The following is a 19,617-nucleotide window of genomic DNA, read 5'->3' on the forward strand; positions in this document are numbered from 1 at the left end:
GCAGTAACTCGGCCGAAAATTTCAAAAATTCTTTCGTCATTTTGTCGTAATTTTTGCACTGTTCTATATTAGCCGTTACATAAAGTTTTATATATGAAAATGTGCGCAATTTCATGTACAATACAACAGAAAATAACTCATGGTTGTAGCTTTATATCAGTTTTGAAATATTTTCATATAAATCACGATAACTGCCAAAATTTCAACCTTCGGTCAACTTTGACTCGACCGAAATTGTTAAAAACGCAATTGTAAGCTAAAACTCTTACATTCTAGTAATATTCAATCATTTACCTTCATTTTGCAACCAATTAGAAGTCTCTAGCACAATATTTCGATTTATGGTGAATTTTGAAAAAACTTTTTTCCTTACGTCCGCGCCAGAAATTCTTTCACGTTGTCGTAATGTTTGCACTGTTTTATATTAGTCGTTACATAAAGTTTTATGGAAATGTGCGCAATTTCATGTAGAATACAACAGAAAATAACTCATGGTTGTAGCTTTTATCAGTTTTGAATATTTTCATATAAATCCACGATAACTGCCAAAATTTCAAGCTTCGGTCAACTTTAACTCGACCGAAATGGTAAAAACGCAATTATAAGCTAAAACTCTTACATTCTAGTAATATTCAATCATGTACCTTCATTTTGCAACAAACTGGAAGTCTCTAGCACAATATTTCAATTTATGGTAAATTTCTGGAAAAAAAAAAAACTTTTTCCTTACGTCTGCGCGCAGTAACTCGGCCGAACATCTCAGAAATTCTTTCGTCATGTTGTCGTAATGTTTGCATCGTTTTACATTAGTCGTTACATAAACTTTTATATATGAAAATGTGCGCAATTTCATGTAGAATACAACAGAAAATAGCTCATGGTTGTAGCTTTTATCAGTTTTGAAATATTTTCACATAAATCCCGATAACTGCCAAATTTCAACCTTCGGTCAACTTTAACTCGACCGAAATGGTCAAGAAACGCAATTGTAAGCTAAAACTCTTACATTCTAGTAATATTCAATCGTTTACCTTCATTTTGCAATAAATTGGAAGTCTCTAGCACAATATTTTGATTTATGGTGAATTTTTAAAAAAATCATTTTCCTTACGTCTGCGCGGTAACTCGGCCGAACATCTCAGAAATTCTTTTGTCTCGTTGTCGTAATATTTGCATCTTTTATATTAGTCATTACATAAAGTTTTATATATGAAAATGTGCGCAATTTCATGTACAATACAACAGAAAATAACTCATGGTTGTAGCTTTTATCAGTTTTGAAATATTTTCATATAAATCACGATCAATAGAAAAAATTCGACTTTCGGTCAACTTTAACTCGACCGAAATGGTCGAAAACTGCAATTGTAAGCTAAAACACTTACAGTCTAGTAATATTCAATCAATTAGCTTCATTTTTCAACAAACAGGAAGTCTCTAGCACAATATTTCGATTTATGGTGAATTTTTTAAAAAAACATTTTTTTACATCCGCTCGTTACGAATTCATGCATCATTTTGTGATAATATTTTCTGTGTTGCTTGATCGTTTTACAATTTGTTATATACCAAAATCATCGCAATTTAGTGTACAATACAACTAAAAAAAATTAACTCATTAGCTTTAACCGTTGTGCTTACAGCACGATTTGTATACAATTATATAAGTTTTTTTTTCGCTGTCATATATTCCAATATTTATATATGATAATGATATTTTTTCATTTCTGATGGTTGCATACTAAACTTCAGGCAATGACAAAAAAAGGAGCCAAAAATGAACTCTTAATCTTAAAAACTAAGTGTGCTGTGATTTTTTGAAAAATCTTTTTTCCGCTTCGCGCTAACTCACACCGAACGCATATACGGAGACGTTTTTGTAAACAGAGGCTCGGCGTTTAAGGGTTAACATCATAGTGAACAGATCCAGCAGGGGTGTTCTCCATTCCTACCAGAATGCCCTACAAATGGCCAAATGAAGAAACCACTAAGGGAAGTATCTGACAGCGCCTGCTGAGAATTTCCACCAACGTGCTGTAAATGCCTGGCATGAATCAAGGCATGATGGTGATGTTGTGCTCCTCTGCCAACTTAAGATAGCCACTGCTAACAGACACTGGGACTGACCATATCCTCCTTGATTCTGCAGGTATGGAATTGCAGTAGTGTTGTTGAACATGGCAGCAATGCACTGATCATATATGGCAGCCATGAATGTTTGGAGGCAGAGAAAGACTTAAAACACTACCACATATATGACAAAGGAAATATCTGATAGGCCTCTCAAGACAATAGATCCTTCCTCTGCGGGCCCAACTAATTCTTAGATGGTGTCAATCAGCATCCCAACATACACTTCTTACATGGAAGTAAACAGGTCTTACTTCTCCAAGCTAACCTGTAGCCCTAAGGATTGATACAATGCCAAGGAGGAAGACCCAGACAACATTTCTATGCAGTCAAGGGTTCCAGAGTCGTGGTGAAGACCTTTAAGAGCCAAATCAAGGAAGATACTTCCTTGAAGATGGGTGAATGGGGATGTACACGTCCCTCAGGTCTAGAAAAGTATTTTTTTTACTAATTTATTAGGTGTTAATTGGTGTCATAACTGCCAGGGTAATCATCGGTGGAAAATTGATTAAGAATCCCTTGCACAATAATCTTCTGATAGATGCCATGGTTTCCATCCAGAATAAAGTTGAATAAACTGAGATCTAAAATCAGTCTCCAACCTCCATAGGCCTTTGAGGTGTGAATGGGATGACTGTACAAACCTAACTTTTCTAGCACTGGTTTTTTAATGACTACCTTCCACAATATGGTGGCCACCTAATCATCTACATTGCACATCTTCTCTGGGTTGGAGGGAAAGACTTGAAGGTGACAGGTTGAGTCACTGATGAAGGTCCTGCATCCAGATGATGATGACAACCCTCTTGAAGCTCTCTGAAGACCCAAGGCTTCAAGCCACTGTCTTCCTCAGCCTAACAAAATATCTAAAGAAACGCCCCAACTGGAAGGAAAATAAATGGTGGGAACATCAGACCACCTACTGCCTCAACCAGGTGACTTCTGCCAAATGCACTTAGAGCTACCAGAGCAAAGGGGCAATTTAGGACCTCAAAGGTGAGGGGCATCTAAATCTTGATGAGGAGAGTATGGGCATCCACTAAAGGTGGAGTGCAACTACTGGGCAGAGGACTGCTGACTTGTTGGAGTTTACAGTCTGTGACACTCATTGTAGTAAGACCAAGGTTGATAGGCTTTGGTAGTGGAGCTGGATGGAAGATAATGAAGCAAATGAGGACATAGCACCAAACTGAAATTATGGTCTGGGTAGCAGCAGAAGTGAGCTTTTTTTCCTACTTCATGGACTACAGCCCCCAGGACCATGTCAGGGGCATAGGAATCAAGAGATCCAGAAAGCACAAAGGTTCACAGCGGGAAGAAAACCATATAGGGTCTTAAATGTTGCATTCCTCTTCATCATCAAATTCACCAACTAATAGTTAGAAAAACAAATGTGAAAAATCGAAGTCCATTCTAGGATAAGGATGGATAGATGGATGGATGAATGCATGAAGGAATGACTGAATTATGAAATTCAAGTCATTTAACTCTTAAAGTGAAAAGGCTGGAGTTGTTGGACACCAGATAAAGGGAGCCACAAAACAAAATAAAGTACAAGGATCCAAAGGTGAAACTAGGATATATCCCTAAAGTTGCAATGAGACGTAACAGTTAAATTAACTATTAAGACAGAAGATAAAAGGTTGGAATGGTTGTGAAGTAAAAGGCTAAAAAGTGGGTGCAGCTAGGGACCAAAGGGGTGCTACAAACACCCTTTATTAATGCCTACGTGCATGCGAAATACACTGATGGCACTAACCGTCTATGGGGAAGAAAAAGGATGAGACAATTGTTCCTAGCCACATTCTCTTAAGCCTAGAGGGTCTAGAAGGAGGGGTCTGGGAATATACCACACTCAAGAATGGTCAAGCTGAGGTGATATGGGTTATACTAATCTGTGCAGCAGAAAATTGGGCAGTGACAGAGAAGATGGAGGAGAGTTGGAGAATGTGTGACCCTAGACTGTTAACCCGTTGAGCATCACTTATGGGAGTGTCACTGCTCCTGTATCACCACATTTTCTTGCTCGCAGATCAGTCATTTGGGCTACGTTAATTTTTATGCTTGTTTATGTGTTTTTTTTTTACACTGATATTGTTTTTGTATAAACATATTAGGATATTAAATAATGTAGAACAAGAAAGGATGAAAGAATTTACTTTGCATTTTTATATCCTAAAGATTGCAAGCAAGAAAAATACGAGGGAAAAAATTATTCTTTCGTATGCCATGCCTCTGTCAGACTGTCTTTCCGTTACACAAAAAAGTTGCCATTTACCCCTAATTTAGCTCATAGTGTTAACAAATGATGTTCCTACAATGTGGCACCAGCCTTGAAAGAGGGAGAACGTGTTGCTCCATTGAAGGCAGTATGACAGGAGATGCAGGCGACTGAGATGTGCCATTTGTGATGCTTACCAGGTTAAGAACCATGGCTGGAGTACAGTGGGAGGATTGTATTACAAATGAAGAACTGGGAAAGAGACGTGATTTCCAGAGGCTGTCCAAACCATCTCAAAGACTGAGATGGTTTGGACAGGTAGAACAGCTGGCCAGAAAGAAAGTAGATATGGAAGTAGCAAGAAGACCTGTTGGAAAACCTAGGAAATCATGAAAAGAGAGTGCTAGATGAATACCTACACCTGACAGGAATTCATGCAGAAACTGCACATGATGGAAGAGAGTGGGGAGAACTCATTTCACACTTACTCCATAGAGAGTTAGTTGATGTAAAATTGATGATGAGGATGATGATGGAAAGTTAAACAAGCAGTCCCAAAATTGCAAGGGAATAATGGAAATTACTTTTCTTGGCAGCACATAACATGCAACGCAGTTTTAAAGGGACACATTCTGTAATACTAAACATACCAATCTTTTCCTTCCTCTTCACGGCACTTCCTTTGTTGGTGATTTCAAGGATGCTTATCTCTCGACTTTCATATATTACCTTAAAATATATTTTTTTTTTGCTTACATCGGCAACCATCACTTGTCATCTCTCATTGTTAGGTACTCATTTCTGATACAAATAGACCTTCACTACTCCGACTGGGACCTATGTGCCAGATTAGTAAAATTCTGAGTTACAGAAGGATTACCTCCAAAGTACACTTGACCACCTCATCATACCTTTAAAAGACAATGCAACCTGCCCTTTGAGTGAATGACACTCAAAGGACAGGCTACATTCAAACATGCAAGATACTGGAAACTAAACCAATAAGTTTTTGTTACCTCTGGTGTATCTCATCAAAATGAGCCTGAACCACAAGCTTCCAGTATACTCAGCCCAACCAAATGCAGCAGCAATGTCTAATCAGGCTGATGCTGACAAAGACTATGACTTTCACCAGCACAAGATGCCACTAATCATTCTGCTGTGGGTACAACAAAACTGGTTTTCAGACATGCTCCAGCTGTTAATGAACCATTCCTGATCCACGCCAACATGGGAGAGCCTTCAGAAGCAACCCCATGTTTACAGGTGCCATGCCAACACAAGCATCCTGCATCTTCCTACCTACAGGTTTCTGAGCGAAACCTAAAGGGATGAGGATTTTCAAGTCACTGCCATGGCCATCACCTACCCCTGCCAAATCTTGGCCATCAATATTTTCTAAGCAAAGTGGGGAAAATTCCTTCATGGTATGAAGAAAGGGGCACCAATCCACCCGACCCAATTCATTTGACTGCAGAACAGAACAAAAGCTGTTGGCATCAGCAATCAAAGGCTACAGAGTTATAGAGCAGCCCTCTCTCGAGTGTTTGAACAATGAGGCATTAGTGTGCTTAATCCACAGACCTCAGAAGAATCTTTCATTATTTTGATATGGCCTCCCTCATAGGATGTTCCAGTTATTGAAATGGGATCACTCCTTATCCCTCCAAAACCTCAAACCCCTTACAAACTTCTTTGAAAAGTATACTTTCTGTAACTTCCTATGAAGACTGATTTCCTATTTAGCCTTCATGTCTCCAATGAGTGTGACTCAAATGTACACTTCATCTGGCAGTGTCAAGCACAACTGAGGTTAGCCTTCAATGTGAGAGCCTTCTGCTCTTGATTTCATTACCAAGTCCTAGACATGAAGCACTCAAGATTATACAATTGCTTCTTTCACCAAACCATCCTTGATGTCCAACATCGTAGATAACCCTCTTTTCTATCAATAAAATAATCCATCTGTACTTCAATAATACCACGTGCTTTAGAGGCAAGGCCTCAAAGATCATACTGTGGTCAATGTGTTAGTGGAGGAAGCATGTCACCAGAAATAGTCTTACTTGCTGAGGTAGGTCATTCTTCAAGAATAGTCAAGCATTTCAGAGGATGAAGTTGGCAAAGTATAAGGGACTGTGCAATGGATCAAGAGAAATACTAAGATTTCAGCCATTATGAATTCAAGTACATGGAAGTTTTAATCAACCTCTTCCACTTTCACATTCAGGATATTATGCACAAGGGGTGGGACTGTAATTACTGTGACAACTAGTTCCGGCAGGTTGGTATTCTTTGTCAAAAGACAGTCTTCCAGAGTTGCAAGTCTTCTGCACCTTACCTGACTAGCCAGTCAATCTCTGCATTTTCTTTATTCCAACACAAGAAGTAAAAATTCTTTGCTTTACTCTGCAGATGGTCAACCACTTAAAATACCTCACATGAATATCTTGGACACTTAATACCTGACATACTCTGCCCTGAGGTGCTCCACTAGATCTACAGGAAAGGCCAGAACTCTCATCTGTTAGAACTCCTGCCTAAGTCGTTATTCAAGCTCTATTTGACTGATGGGTTTGCTATACATGCATTCCAGAATATATGAAATATATTTTTCATACACCTCACGTCCCTCATTCTTGATGAGTCTGTTTTGTGCAACTCAATGAGTTTAACCATTACTAACTATAGATGGGTCATGAGTGCACATGCATGGAGGGTTGATACTAGCTCTCTACTTTTTTGGTCTTCAAGATTTCAGAATATATATATATATATATATATATATATACATATAATATGTATGCATATCTAGGATAACCAGACCATGAAAGAGGATTCATTATGATTGAAGGCTTTGCATTAAAAACATGTATTATTATGTTATAAAACTCAATTTAAGAGGTCAAAACCAATCATCTTACCTTTTATGTAACAAGAACCAATGTCCTCACACATATGAGACAATAACTTACTGTTATTAAAAACTTATCCAAAGATGAATACTGTAACACATTTTTCAAGAAATAACAAGATTACTTTGATTCAGTTCACCATACTTCTTTACTCAAGCAGGTAATGTTTATAAGTGTGATGTGAAAACAATCTGTGTTTGTGTTTCACTTAGAAAAATCCAAACTTTTAAATAACAAGAACACTTGAAAGGTGAATGCAGTAAAATAAGAAGCTGTCTTAAGTGTGGTTCCTTGCCAAAGAAAGATTGTACAGTATAGTATTTGAAAGGCAGACCATCCAGTGAAAGAGAGAAGGTACTTAAGTTTTTAAATTTGAAGCTGAAACAACAACCCATTCAAATGATAAATCAAATGAAAATTTTCCTTTGTTGCACTTACAGAATTGCCAAAAGCTAACACAATATAATTTTGCAAATTAATGATAAAAAAGCAAAAGGGAAGAAGAGGAATAAAAGATGCAAATATTAACAAGAGAATGCTTGAAAATGTCAAGGTCAGTCATAGAGGAAAGAAAAAGTGTACTCACACCAAATCGTTTAAGGGGCCGAGGGCTTGAAACCCTATGTCTCAAGCACACCTAAAGAAATTAACTTTTTAATAAGGTAAATTTTAACACCAATATCTCATATAAATTTTAAAAATGCAATATATAAAAACTTCATGATGAAGAGCATAACCAAGGACTACAACTGCAACTTTTTCCTCTTTCTTGTTTTCTTTGGGCCTGGGTTAGAAAACTGCATCAAGTAGTCTGTTCTATGATTTCTGCTTCCAAAAAAAATTCATACTTGTAAGACTTGAATTCTTAGAAATATCTTGTAATGCTTCATACATTTAAAAAAATTTTATCTTACAGTGCCCTAATTCTTATCTTCATTACACTTTTCACATAACAGGCACTGTCATAAATATATCAATTAAGAGAAAAGGAGGAGAGAAACTACTAGTCAAACAAAATCTCACAACTCCAAGACTCAAAGTTGTGACTCTATATAAAACACCATATATTTAAAAAATGTTTGCACAAGCTAGATTAAGGCAGACTATCCTAAGCAGAGAGTCAATCATATAAACTACAGATTTTCATTTATTGAAAGCAATTAACAATTACTAATTATTTATGTAAGGTAATGATGAGAGCAGCCAACTAACAGTTTGGTCATCTTGTCCCAAATCTCTTGCTTTGCTTACTGTGTAGTGCGCCATTTGGGGGTATTTACATTAAATGTTAATTGGACTAAACTGATTTGCAGAGTACAGTATTGCACTGCCCCAGGCAATGTACTGAAAAGATATGGCCAGCATTTGCATCAGGCTAGCCTAGGTTAAGTGTGTGTCATATACTGTATATCTGAAACTGCAATAACTCCCTTCTGGCTCTAATCAATCCAAAAAGTGTGACATTACTAGAGAGATAAAAGCCTAAAAATTTTATGTACACAAGGTACAAAATTCCTAGCAGTGCTGCCACTACTGTATTACTACAGCAAGAAATTCAAGTACTGCTGTAAATTTATACGTCCATCCCAACAATATAAAAACTTTCCTAAATGACAGCAAACCTATATTCAACTTAAGTGCCTAATCAATAGAGCATTTGCTGTAGCTGGAAAAAAAAATACAATTTTTTATACTCGAGACAACTTGAATTCTTCAATTGTAATACATCCAGTAAGAGTGAGTGAAAATAACAGTATATGTAAAGCTATGAGCTAAATTCATCATTCTAACATTAAAGAGTACTCAAGTTTGTCCTCTTGGGTTTTCACATTATACACTGACTAAGAGTAAGTTGACAAGTCCTTAGCCATTTAAAGGAAACAAAATCCTGTTTCCATCCCACAGGGCCCTTATGAAACAACCATCTATGAAACTAAAATACAGTCTAAGTATTCAGAAAACAGAAGGTACAGTCATACTTTACTGAAAATATGTCTTTCACCGTTTTGTGGAGTGCAGGAGCCGGTAATTTCTTGGCTAGGGTGCACCACTTTAAGTTACACAACTTGGAGAGTAAAGGTTAAAATAAGTCTAATAAGTTGTAGTCTGTAAACAGTTTGCAGCCATAGAAACATTTTATATATTTAAAAGGATATAAAAATATGTCTAAGGCTGCGAACTGTTTACAAGCTACACTAATTTTCTTAAAAATTTTTAATGTGCATTTAACTCATACAACATAATGTCCTTATACAAAACCAAATCTAGACTCTTCTACTATGAGAAACTTGGTCAGTTCAGCAAAATGAACATAATTTTACACATAAAATATATTATGATCATTAGAAATCTAGGCCAACTCATGATGTTATTAAGACTTTCTATGAATCACAGTCTTTATTTATTAAAAGATTTCTACACATATGAAATATGCACTGGAAAACTAAGGTCTCTAACATTTCACTCATTATGAGAAAGCTACTCCATTATGAAAAAGATACACAATTTAATCATTTATTTATTTACACCTGTAGAGCTACATTAATGATGATGACCCTAGCCTTTGTATATTTACCTTATATTTTTTTCACAACTGTCCTTAAATGCTTAGCAGTACCCTTATGCTTGAATTTACATTTTTTATACCTGACCTTCATAATGCACAAAATTCTGCTGTCTGATGCTGTCAAAACCACCTTTAAATGAGTACACCTTCACCATTTCACTTGTTCAGCCCTAGTAAACTCTGAGAATAAATATCAAGGGTGATCAAAGATACCCTACAAAGCCATTACTTATTGCTAATTCTGCTCATCAAACAAAATTCCAGACACAACAGTCTTCTGTTAGAACAAAAAAAAAAAAAACAAGAACAAGGTGTGTGGTAGTCAACAGTCCTACACATGTGGTACTGTGTCTCCAGGTACCCTGTGGCTAACTGCGTCTCTTCTTGAGTAAACTGATCAGTAAACCAAGAGAACGTAGGAAAAACCTATTTTAGGTAGCCACTGTTGAGTTCTCAAGGAGGTGCCTTCCATGGGTCTGTCAGAGCTCCATGGTGACCAAACTAATATCAAAGAATTCTCTTTCAGTCAGTCTCTTTACAGAGAAGCTGTACCCAGGTTATTTTCTTCATCAAACCTGCTAGAAGAGGAAGTGATTATGATCATTCGCAGTCCACCACGTTGTCGACAAACAGACTGGCAAGAGACAAAGAAAGCCATTACTTTCTGTTGGTCAATGCAGGATGATCCCTTGCCCAAATCCCATGCCTTTTTGTCAGAGAAGTGGGTGGGTTTTGAGGACTTGACAGCGACTACCAAAAATAGGTTTTTCCTATATCAAAACCTGTTTTTTGATAGCGTAGTCGCTTGTTTCATCCTCAAGAGTTTAAAAAGAAATTGATAAGTGATGAAATGGCTTAAGCTCTCAAATTTTAATCCCAACAACCCAAAGAAAAAACATTTCTGGTCCCAGGTTAGGCCACAAGTTTCAAGCCCCATTCTTTATTCCAAATACCCCTTAGGTTTTGGAAACAAAAAACAAGAAACTAAACATGAACTTATGGTTTAGGATATAGTTCTACAGTGATAGTTAGCATACCCAGCCATCAAGAAGACCCCTAGTTTTTGCTGTAGTGCCTATGGGCTTAGGACTAACCATACCACCTACTGATGCAGTGTAGTCGAATTTGTTTGAGCTGATGGTAATAATGTTTTAAGGATACTGTCTCTGAGGACCACCGTGTACATTCTGAGACTTTTTTGAAAGAGACACTTTTGAAGAAGGCCAACGACATACTTACTTTCCTAATATCATGTGACCTAAGAAAGGAGTGTGGATTTGCCTTTTTGATGAGGGACACTAAAATTATTCTCAGCACTTGTAGAGAGAGAGAGAGAGTGGTTTTGTTTGTCCTAGAATGTAGGAAAATCAGACCTCCTGGGATGTTTGCCATGACCTCTATGTAAACCTTAAGTGCTTGAACCGGGCATAATGTTTTGTCTGCTAAATTAAGTTTTCTTATCAAAATGCAAGATTTCCTTCTTAAAGGGTTCTCATTCTTGACCAGGAATGATGGACCAGGGGACAATAATAATTGACGGTTCGCTGTTTGCATGATGTGTTGTCCCCATCTAAGAGAGCCCAATTCACTAATACGAGCTCCTGATGCTAAAGCAATCAAGAAGATCGCCTTTTGCAGCATGTGAGTTGTGGTTGTATTGGATCCACTGAATTGAAGGGTTGATAGAAGTCTAAGAACCTTATTCAGGGACCAAGTAATTGGGAGCCTTTTGTGAGCGGGTCTTTGTAGTGCAAAAGACTGGAGAGGGGAAGTGATAATTTCTATACTAGAGTCAATACCGAATCCATAAAGCAAGGGCTCCATTAATGCTGCCTTATATGCCATGATTGTTGTAACAGCAAAGTGTTCGTCTTCAAAAAGGTATATGAGAAAATTTAAAAGTGTTTCCATAGAGATCTCAACTGGACTCTCAGCATGGATATACTCTAACCATATCTTCCATATGGACTGGTATTGTCAAATAAATGATGCCTATAGTTTTTGCACTAGGTACCTAGCAATATTAGGTGAGTAATTTTCACAGTAGATAATATTTAAAAGATCCACACACGATGGTCTCAGGTCAGAGAGGAGGATGTGTAAACGACTTTCCCTCCTACTGTCTGGGATAGAACAGCAGATAGTAGTGGAATTGTTCTCTTCACCCATTGTTGAAGAGACAGGAGTTAGTTAGTTATAAATGATTTGTTTAACCAGATCTCTGAACTCTTTTAGGGTTCTTCTCGGGCTGGGAAAAAAAGGGGGGAAAGAGTACATAAAAAATTAAGTAGTTAAATAAATAAATAAATAAATAATAAAAAAAAGGGGAATTAAAAAAAAAATCAAGAGGGAAAGAGAAAAAAATGGAGGGAAAAAAGGGGGAAGATTATATTTTACTTATCAATTTAATTTTGTTTAAGAAGAGAATGATATTATTAATTGAAAAGTTATTACCCTCTGCTAGAATATCCTTTATTGATTTATTTTGTAAAGTATTTCTTTCATGATGCCATCTGGGACAGTCAATCAAGATATGTTTGATTGTTATTGGGATGTTACATCTTTCACAAGAGACAGGAATCAATGCCTGTTTAGCCAATTTGGGGCTATTAACCCTTAAACGCCTACTGGACGTATCATAAGTCGACTAAAATTGTCTGTTGGGTGCCAAGTGGACGTACCGTACGTCGACTACAAAAAATTTCAACCTTCGGTCAACTTTGACTCGACCGAAATGGTCGAAAAACGCAATTGTAAGCTAAAACTCTTACATTCTAGTAATATTCAATCATGTACCTTCATTTTACAACAAATTGGAAGTCTCTAGCACAATATTTCGATTTATGGTGAATTTTTGAAAAAAACTTTTTTCTTACGCCCGCACAGTAACTCGGCTGAAAATTTCAGAAATTCTTTTGTCATTTTGTCGTAATTTTTGCACTGTTCTATATTAGCCGTTACATAAAGTTTTATATATGAAAATGTGAGCAATTTCATGTAAAATACAGCAAAATACAACCCATGGTTGTAGCTTTTATCAGTTTGGAAATATTTTCATATAAACCACGATGACTGCCAAAATTTCAACCTTCGGTCAACTTTGACTCGACCGAAATGGTAAAAAAACGCAATTGTAAGCTTAAACTCTTACATTCCAGTAATATTCAATCATTTACCTTCATTTTGCAACCAATTGGAAGTCTCTAGCACAATATTTCGATTTATGGTGAATTTCCGAAAAAAACTTTTTCCTTACGTCCGCGCCAGAAATTCTTTCGTCACGTTGTCGTAATGTTTGCTTCGTTTTATATTAGTCGTTACATAAAGTTTTATATATGGAAATGTGTGCAATTTCATGTAGAATATAACAGAAAATAACTCATGGTCGTAGCTTTTATCAATTTTGAAATATTTTCATATAAATCACGATAACTGCCAAAATTTCAACCTTCGGTCAACTTTAACTCGACCGAAATGGTAAAAGAACACAATTATAAGCTAAAACTCTTACATTCTAGTAATATTCAATCATGTACCTTCATTTTGCAACAAACTGGAAGTCTCTAGCACAATATTTCGATTTATGGTGAATTTCTGAAAAAAAAACTTTTTCCTTACGTCTGCGCGTGGTAACTCGGCCGAACATCTCAGAAATTCTTTCGTCACGTTGTCGTAATGTTTGCATCGTTTTACATTAGTTGTTACATAAACTTTTATATATGAAAATGTGTGCATTTTCATGTAGAATACAACAGAAAATAGCTCATGGTTGTAGCCTTTATCAGTTTTGAAATATTTTCACATAAATCCCGATAACTGCCAAAATTTCAACCTTCGGTCAACTTTAACTTGACCGAAATGGTCAAAAAACACAATTGTAAGCTAAAACTCTTACATTCTAGTAATATTCAATCGTTTACCTTCATTTTGCAATAAATTGGAAGTCTCTAGCACAATATTTTGATTTATGGTGAATTTTTGAAAAAAACATTTTCCTTACATCTGCGCGGTAACTCGGCCGAACATCTCAGAAATTCTTTCGTCACCGTTGTCGTAATATTTGCACCATTTTATATTAGTCGTTACATAAAGTTTTATATATGAAAATATGCACAATTTCATGTACAATACAACAGAAAATAACTCATGGTTGTAGCTTTTATCAGTTTTGAAATATTTTCATATAAATCACGATAAATAGAAAAAATTCGACTTTCCGTCAACTTTAACTCGACCGAAATGGTCGAAAACTGCAATTGTAAGCTAAAACACTTACAGTCTAGTAATATTCAATCAATTAGCTTCATTTTTCAACAACCAGGAAGTCTCTAGCACAATATTTCGATGTATGGTGAATTTTTGAAAAAACATTTTTTACGTCCGCTACACAATTCATGCATCATTTTGTGATAATATTTTCTCTGTGTTGCTTTGATCGTTTTACAATTTGTTATATAACAAAATCATTGCAATTTAGTGTACAATACAAAGAAAAACAAAATAACCCGCCAGCTTTAACCGTTTTGCTTACAGCGCGATTTGTATAAAATTATATATGACAAATTTTTTTTGCGCTGTCATATATTTCAATATTTATATATGATAATGATATTTTTTTTCATTTCTGATGGTTGCATACTAAACTTCAGGCAATGACAAAAAAGGAGCCAAAAATGAACTCTTAATCTTAAAAAATAAGCGTGCTGTGATTTTTTGAAAAAAACTTTTTTTCCGCTTCGGCACTAACTCACCAAACGCCGCCGGCATACGGGAGACGTTTTAGTAAATAGAGGCTCGGCGTTTAAGGGTTAAGTAAGCAGTTCCTTTGAAGGTTAGAAGCTTGCTCAAGACCTTCAAAATCTGGGACAATGTTGGAAAAAGGTATATTGTCTTCCATTTATTCCAGTCTTGTAGGAAGGCATCTCTTGCTGTTGATTGTCCGAGTTCAGAGACACATACACTGGAATTTTGTTATTCTTGCATGTGGCAAACAGGTCCACCTCCGATTATGGAAGCATGCTGGCTATTGTTTGAAAGGAGTGGTTATCCAACATCCACTCTGTTGAGGCTGTCATTTTCCTTGATAGAGGGTCTGCTATTGCATTGAGAGAACCTGTGAGATGAATTACAGACAAGTGCCCACTTCCTTGCTTCCGCCATACAAAGAGGGTTAGCATTACCATACTGAGAGGAGGTGAACATGATCCCAACCTCTTGATGCAGGGCACTGCAGTCATGTTGTCTAGAACCAATTAAATGTGTCTCTTTTGGAGGCTGAGTTTTTGAGAGACAAAAAGACAGCCATCAGCTGTAGGAAATTGATATGACAATTCCTCAGAGCAGCTGACCACCTCCCTGCCACCTGACGATCATCCCAGTGTCCTCCCCAACCTGTCAACGAGGCATCTGTATGTATTGTACAGATGGAGGAGTCAGGGTGACCTGTTTCGCCAGAGACTTCTTCCGGGTCCAAGGCCGAAGTATCTCCCCAACTTTTTTATTCTTTTGATGACACTGGTCTCGCATCTTTTTTCTTCTATGTGATAGCCAGAATTGGTTCACCTTTTTTAGTTGTAATATGAGTATTAGAACTACTACTGATGCGAACTGCAGCAGGACCATCGTATGTTCTAATTGCCGTCTGGAAACTCTGGGCTGTGCAAGGAACGTTTTGAGGTTTTTCCTTATTCTGTTTTGAGTATTGATGGGGGAGACAACTGGCCATGAAGGGTATCCCAACACAGTTCCAGTCACTGAAAATGTCTGCTGGGTATGAGGGTGGATTTTTTCCAATTTATTAGAAAGCCTTTTCACTGGAGTCTGTTGACCACTACTCTTAGGTTTCTTAAACACTCTTTTCTTGTAGGCCCCCAGATTAACCAATCGCCTGGGTAGGCTACGAGTTGTATTCCTTCTTGTCTGAGTGCTCAAACAACTACCATTGCTAATTTTGTAAAAATTCTTGGGGCAATGTTTAGCCCAAAGAGCATGACTTTGAATCTATACTTATCTTTCCCTGTCCGGAAACCTAGGAAGGGGCAGGAGGGAATGGCGATAGGGACATACTAGTTTGCGTCTTTCAGATCTACAGAAGCTGTCCAGGTCCCTTGTAAAATGACTGAATGTACTTGGGCAACGGTAGTCATCCAAAACTTTTGGCAAACATTCTGCTTGTTCAGTGTTGATAGGATGAGGATCACTCTTCATTTGGATGAATCGTTTTTGCGGATACTGAAGACGTGCTTGATGGCAAATATGTGCATGTTTCTCTAAGGCTCTCTTTAACAGGGCCTTCTGCACATAATCTTCCACAGAGGGGTCTGGTTTTTGGAGGAACTCCTTTAAAGGGGGGGGATGAGATAGTTTCCATCCCAGCCCCTTGAAAATAATGCTGTGTCCCCTAGGGGAAGACTTACACTGCCTGTGGTGTCGTCGAAGCCGACCTCCAACCATACAATTCCTACTGGGATCCACCTCTTCCTCTGCCTTTGCCCTTGGTAAGCATTCCAAGTGTTGCTTTCCCTTTTCCCCTGTAAGAGTGTCTTTGGACCCTGTGAAAAGGATGTCCTTGCTGTTGTTGTTGTCTCTTTGTAGGGAAGTTGAGATGATTCTTGGGGTTCCATGATCAGACATAGAAGCCCAAAGCACACAAAAACAAAGAATCACTCAAAAGTGCAAGCAAACACAAAACAAAGGTAAAGAAGAAAAACACTGGCTTCAGAGAGACGAGCAAAGCACGTCTTCCTACGAGGGCAGCAAAGAAGAAACTTAGGCATCACCACCTCGATTCATACGCAGTGGTGGTGCCAGTTGCCACCTAGGCCTATCAACCTACCTCATTGGCATCAATTCCTTGTGTGTTTCCTTTTTACCAGTTTTCAGCCGGCGCTAGAAGAATTATCCGTAAGTTAAGACCCAGGTTTGTTCTGCATATGAACAATTTATCCTAATTCATAAACTAATGATTATCAATATGATACATGTACACAGAATAAAAGGAAAACTTAGTACGGACAAATCAAAAGCAAGAAATCAGAAAAATAAGTACTAACAATATTTTCCCTTCACTGTCTCCCAAACACAGAGATGTCACAAACCCAAGTTGAGATTTTCATTGTAACTATTAAATTAAATATTGAAATTTTGTACAAGTACTGTAAATGAAAAGAATGAATGTATGAATAAATTATGGCAATCTTTTAAAATAGTCAAGAAGTCTGGGGCTTTTTATGCTCTGTGAACAGTTCAGCAGATACACAAGAAGTGAGGCAGTTAGCCAGTGGGTACCTTGAGATCAAAGTGTATGTGCAAGGCTACAGACTGACATCAGTCTTCTTTCTTTTGACCAAAACTGCTGTGTTTGATACATCTTATGACACGCAAAAGTAGCTATATTAAAGTAATGGGTTTATGATAAAACAAATCTGAGGTTGACGAGCACTGTAGTCTAACTTTCATTCTAACTTATCTATTACACTTAGTTTACATTCAATTCTATGCTTGCACCTCACACAAAATATTTCAGAAAAAATTTGAAAATTCAAGGCACAAATCTTTTACACAACCTCAAAAACTAGGAGGAGGTTATTAAGAATTGCATAACAGACAGCTAGTTTGCATCCCCCTTAAACTCTTGGTCTAATGATCTCATATGACAATACAGCACACACCACACCACTTTTAATATTTTTGAAACCTAATTTCACTCTCAATCATGACAAAAATTAAAAGACTATCGATACACAATGTGTGAGTGATCCTTTCTTTTAATTAAAAATAAATATAATCTCTTCATTTTATTTCCTCTCATCACATCAACTACATCATTCAAATGGAAGTTTTACTTTCATTTCCACTTTGAAAATTGGTATGATACACAAGAATTTCACAGCAACATACAACAACTCCAAGCAATTTAATGGCATGCACTATAGCATAAACCCAGGTACATTAAAATCTAAATTTATCTAAATTCCAGGTCCTACCAACAGCAATTTATATACATCACATTACAAATTTAGGGCAGAATAGTTTCAAAACTGCATTTTTCTGAAATAAGCTGAACATTTCCTTTTTCTTACTAAAACAAAATTCTTTTTCCAATACGGAATGAGTGCACATCAACACAGGTCCTTACAATTTCCTACTTCTGGAAACTTAAGAAATGAGCAAACAAGTTCTAATAAACCCAGGCCTAAAAGAAATGAAAAAAGGAGAGAAGAAAGACTGAGGAAAGGAAAGGGACACCATTCGTGAAAAAGGATTTTATTGGAATTAGGGCAAACTACCAAATATTAACTTTTTTAGCCTATGCTTACAAAAGGCTACTGTGTAAAATCCAAAAGCTGAAGTACTTATTAATACCATTCTTAAGGGAACTGGTCCTTACCTGCGAGCCAGAATGAGTATCTTTGCAAGATGGCTTCCCAGATGGCTGAGTTTGCTGTCCTTGCTGTAATTGTTGCTGTTGCTGTGTCTGCTGCTGCTGTTGTACTTGTTGTTGCAGTGGCTGTGACTGTGGTTGTGGTCCTTGCTGCTGCAACTGCTGCTGCTGCTGTTGTTCAAAATCTTTTCTATCAAGAGACATAGTCATGGCATCCCTGTAACTCCTTGCTGAAGTTGGTATACTGGGTATCTCAGTGTCAAGGTAATGGAGACTGATCACAGCTGCTGTTCCTGTAGCATTGAGCACACACACTTCATCACTGAAAATAACCAATATAAATTTCAAAGCATTTTTCAATGTTATGCTTGTCCACCTTGAATATCAACAAAACAGTGTTTCATAAGACACAAAGCATGTTGTTCATACATACGCATTAAGCATAAATAACCTTATTACGTGTTGAGATCTCCCAGCCACACCAACTTCAATGTCCTTGAAAGAAGAATGACCTGACCCCAATGTGCATGCCCACACCATGCTCCACTATCCTGGAAGGCACCTCTTCATTCCTTCACGTGGCTGCATTTTGAGCATATGCTGTGCTCTCCCAGGATTAGAACCATTTTGCTATTATTTTAATGTGCCACTAATTATTTTTCATCCATCATTTCTTCATTTATTCCACTTCATTCACTTATGTTGTGTATTCTCTTATGTGAATTTTATGCTTGACTCAGTGCCATTAGTTTATAGTCGGTGAGTGCTTGCTGCTACTGTGTTACTGAAAGTACTTGCTCATGTTTAGTATCTCATTACTTTTGATCCTTAGGGATTTCTGTTCTTTATATTCTGTATTTTTTAAATAATTTTCATGAATCATGACGTTCCTTTAATTTTTTGGTGTCAATTTACTTATATATATTAAATACATTCCATGAAATATCCTGTATTTTCCTATAATGCGGTACGTTTTGTCAATCACAGGATACTTTATTGCATTTGAAAGATTGCAGTTTCTGCAGAGACTGACCTATAAGTGCTCCTCAATACCTTCATATGTCAAACCAACTTCAAAGCTGATCTTCACAGGTTAGACAGCCTTTCTTTGCCAGGAAGTCGACTGCTAAGTACATCCCTACCTCCTTTATTCCTCATTTGACTCACTGGATGGTTGCCAAGATGGACACAGGTGAGAGATTCTACAGGGAGCATTCTGTGCTGCCAAATATTGTTTCCAGTATCCAATTCACTACATAGTACCCGTACTCTGGGGATAACTTACAACAAAGGGGAATTATAAATGATAAGTGCTGTGTCCAAGGCAAAAATAGAACCAGTGCCTGCTTCAGAACAATGATGGACATTGACTTAGAACACTGAGCCTTCAAGAGAGATATAA

General features: G+C 37.1%; 1 protein-coding gene across 2 annotated transcripts in view; it reads right to left on the reverse strand.

Annotated features, from left to right (window-relative positions):
• LOC136848071 (C2 domain-containing protein 5) overlaps window positions 1-19,617 on the reverse strand; it is a 201,875-nt gene that overhangs the window by 81,753 nt on the left and 100,505 nt on the right. For both annotated transcript variants that reach the window (XM_067120245.1, XM_067120244.1), the window contains exon 10: window positions 18,222-18,537. In XM_067120245.1, coding sequence (XP_066976346.1) covers window positions 18,222-18,537 — 316 coding nt within the window. The remainder of the gene's footprint in view (window positions 1-18,221; window positions 18,538-19,617) is intronic.

This window comes from Macrobrachium rosenbergii, chromosome 18, assembly GCF_040412425.1.
Source record: "Macrobrachium rosenbergii isolate ZJJX-2024 chromosome 18, ASM4041242v1, whole genome shotgun sequence".
NCBI classification, from domain to species: Eukaryota; Metazoa; Arthropoda; class Malacostraca; order Decapoda; family Palaemonidae; genus Macrobrachium; species Macrobrachium rosenbergii.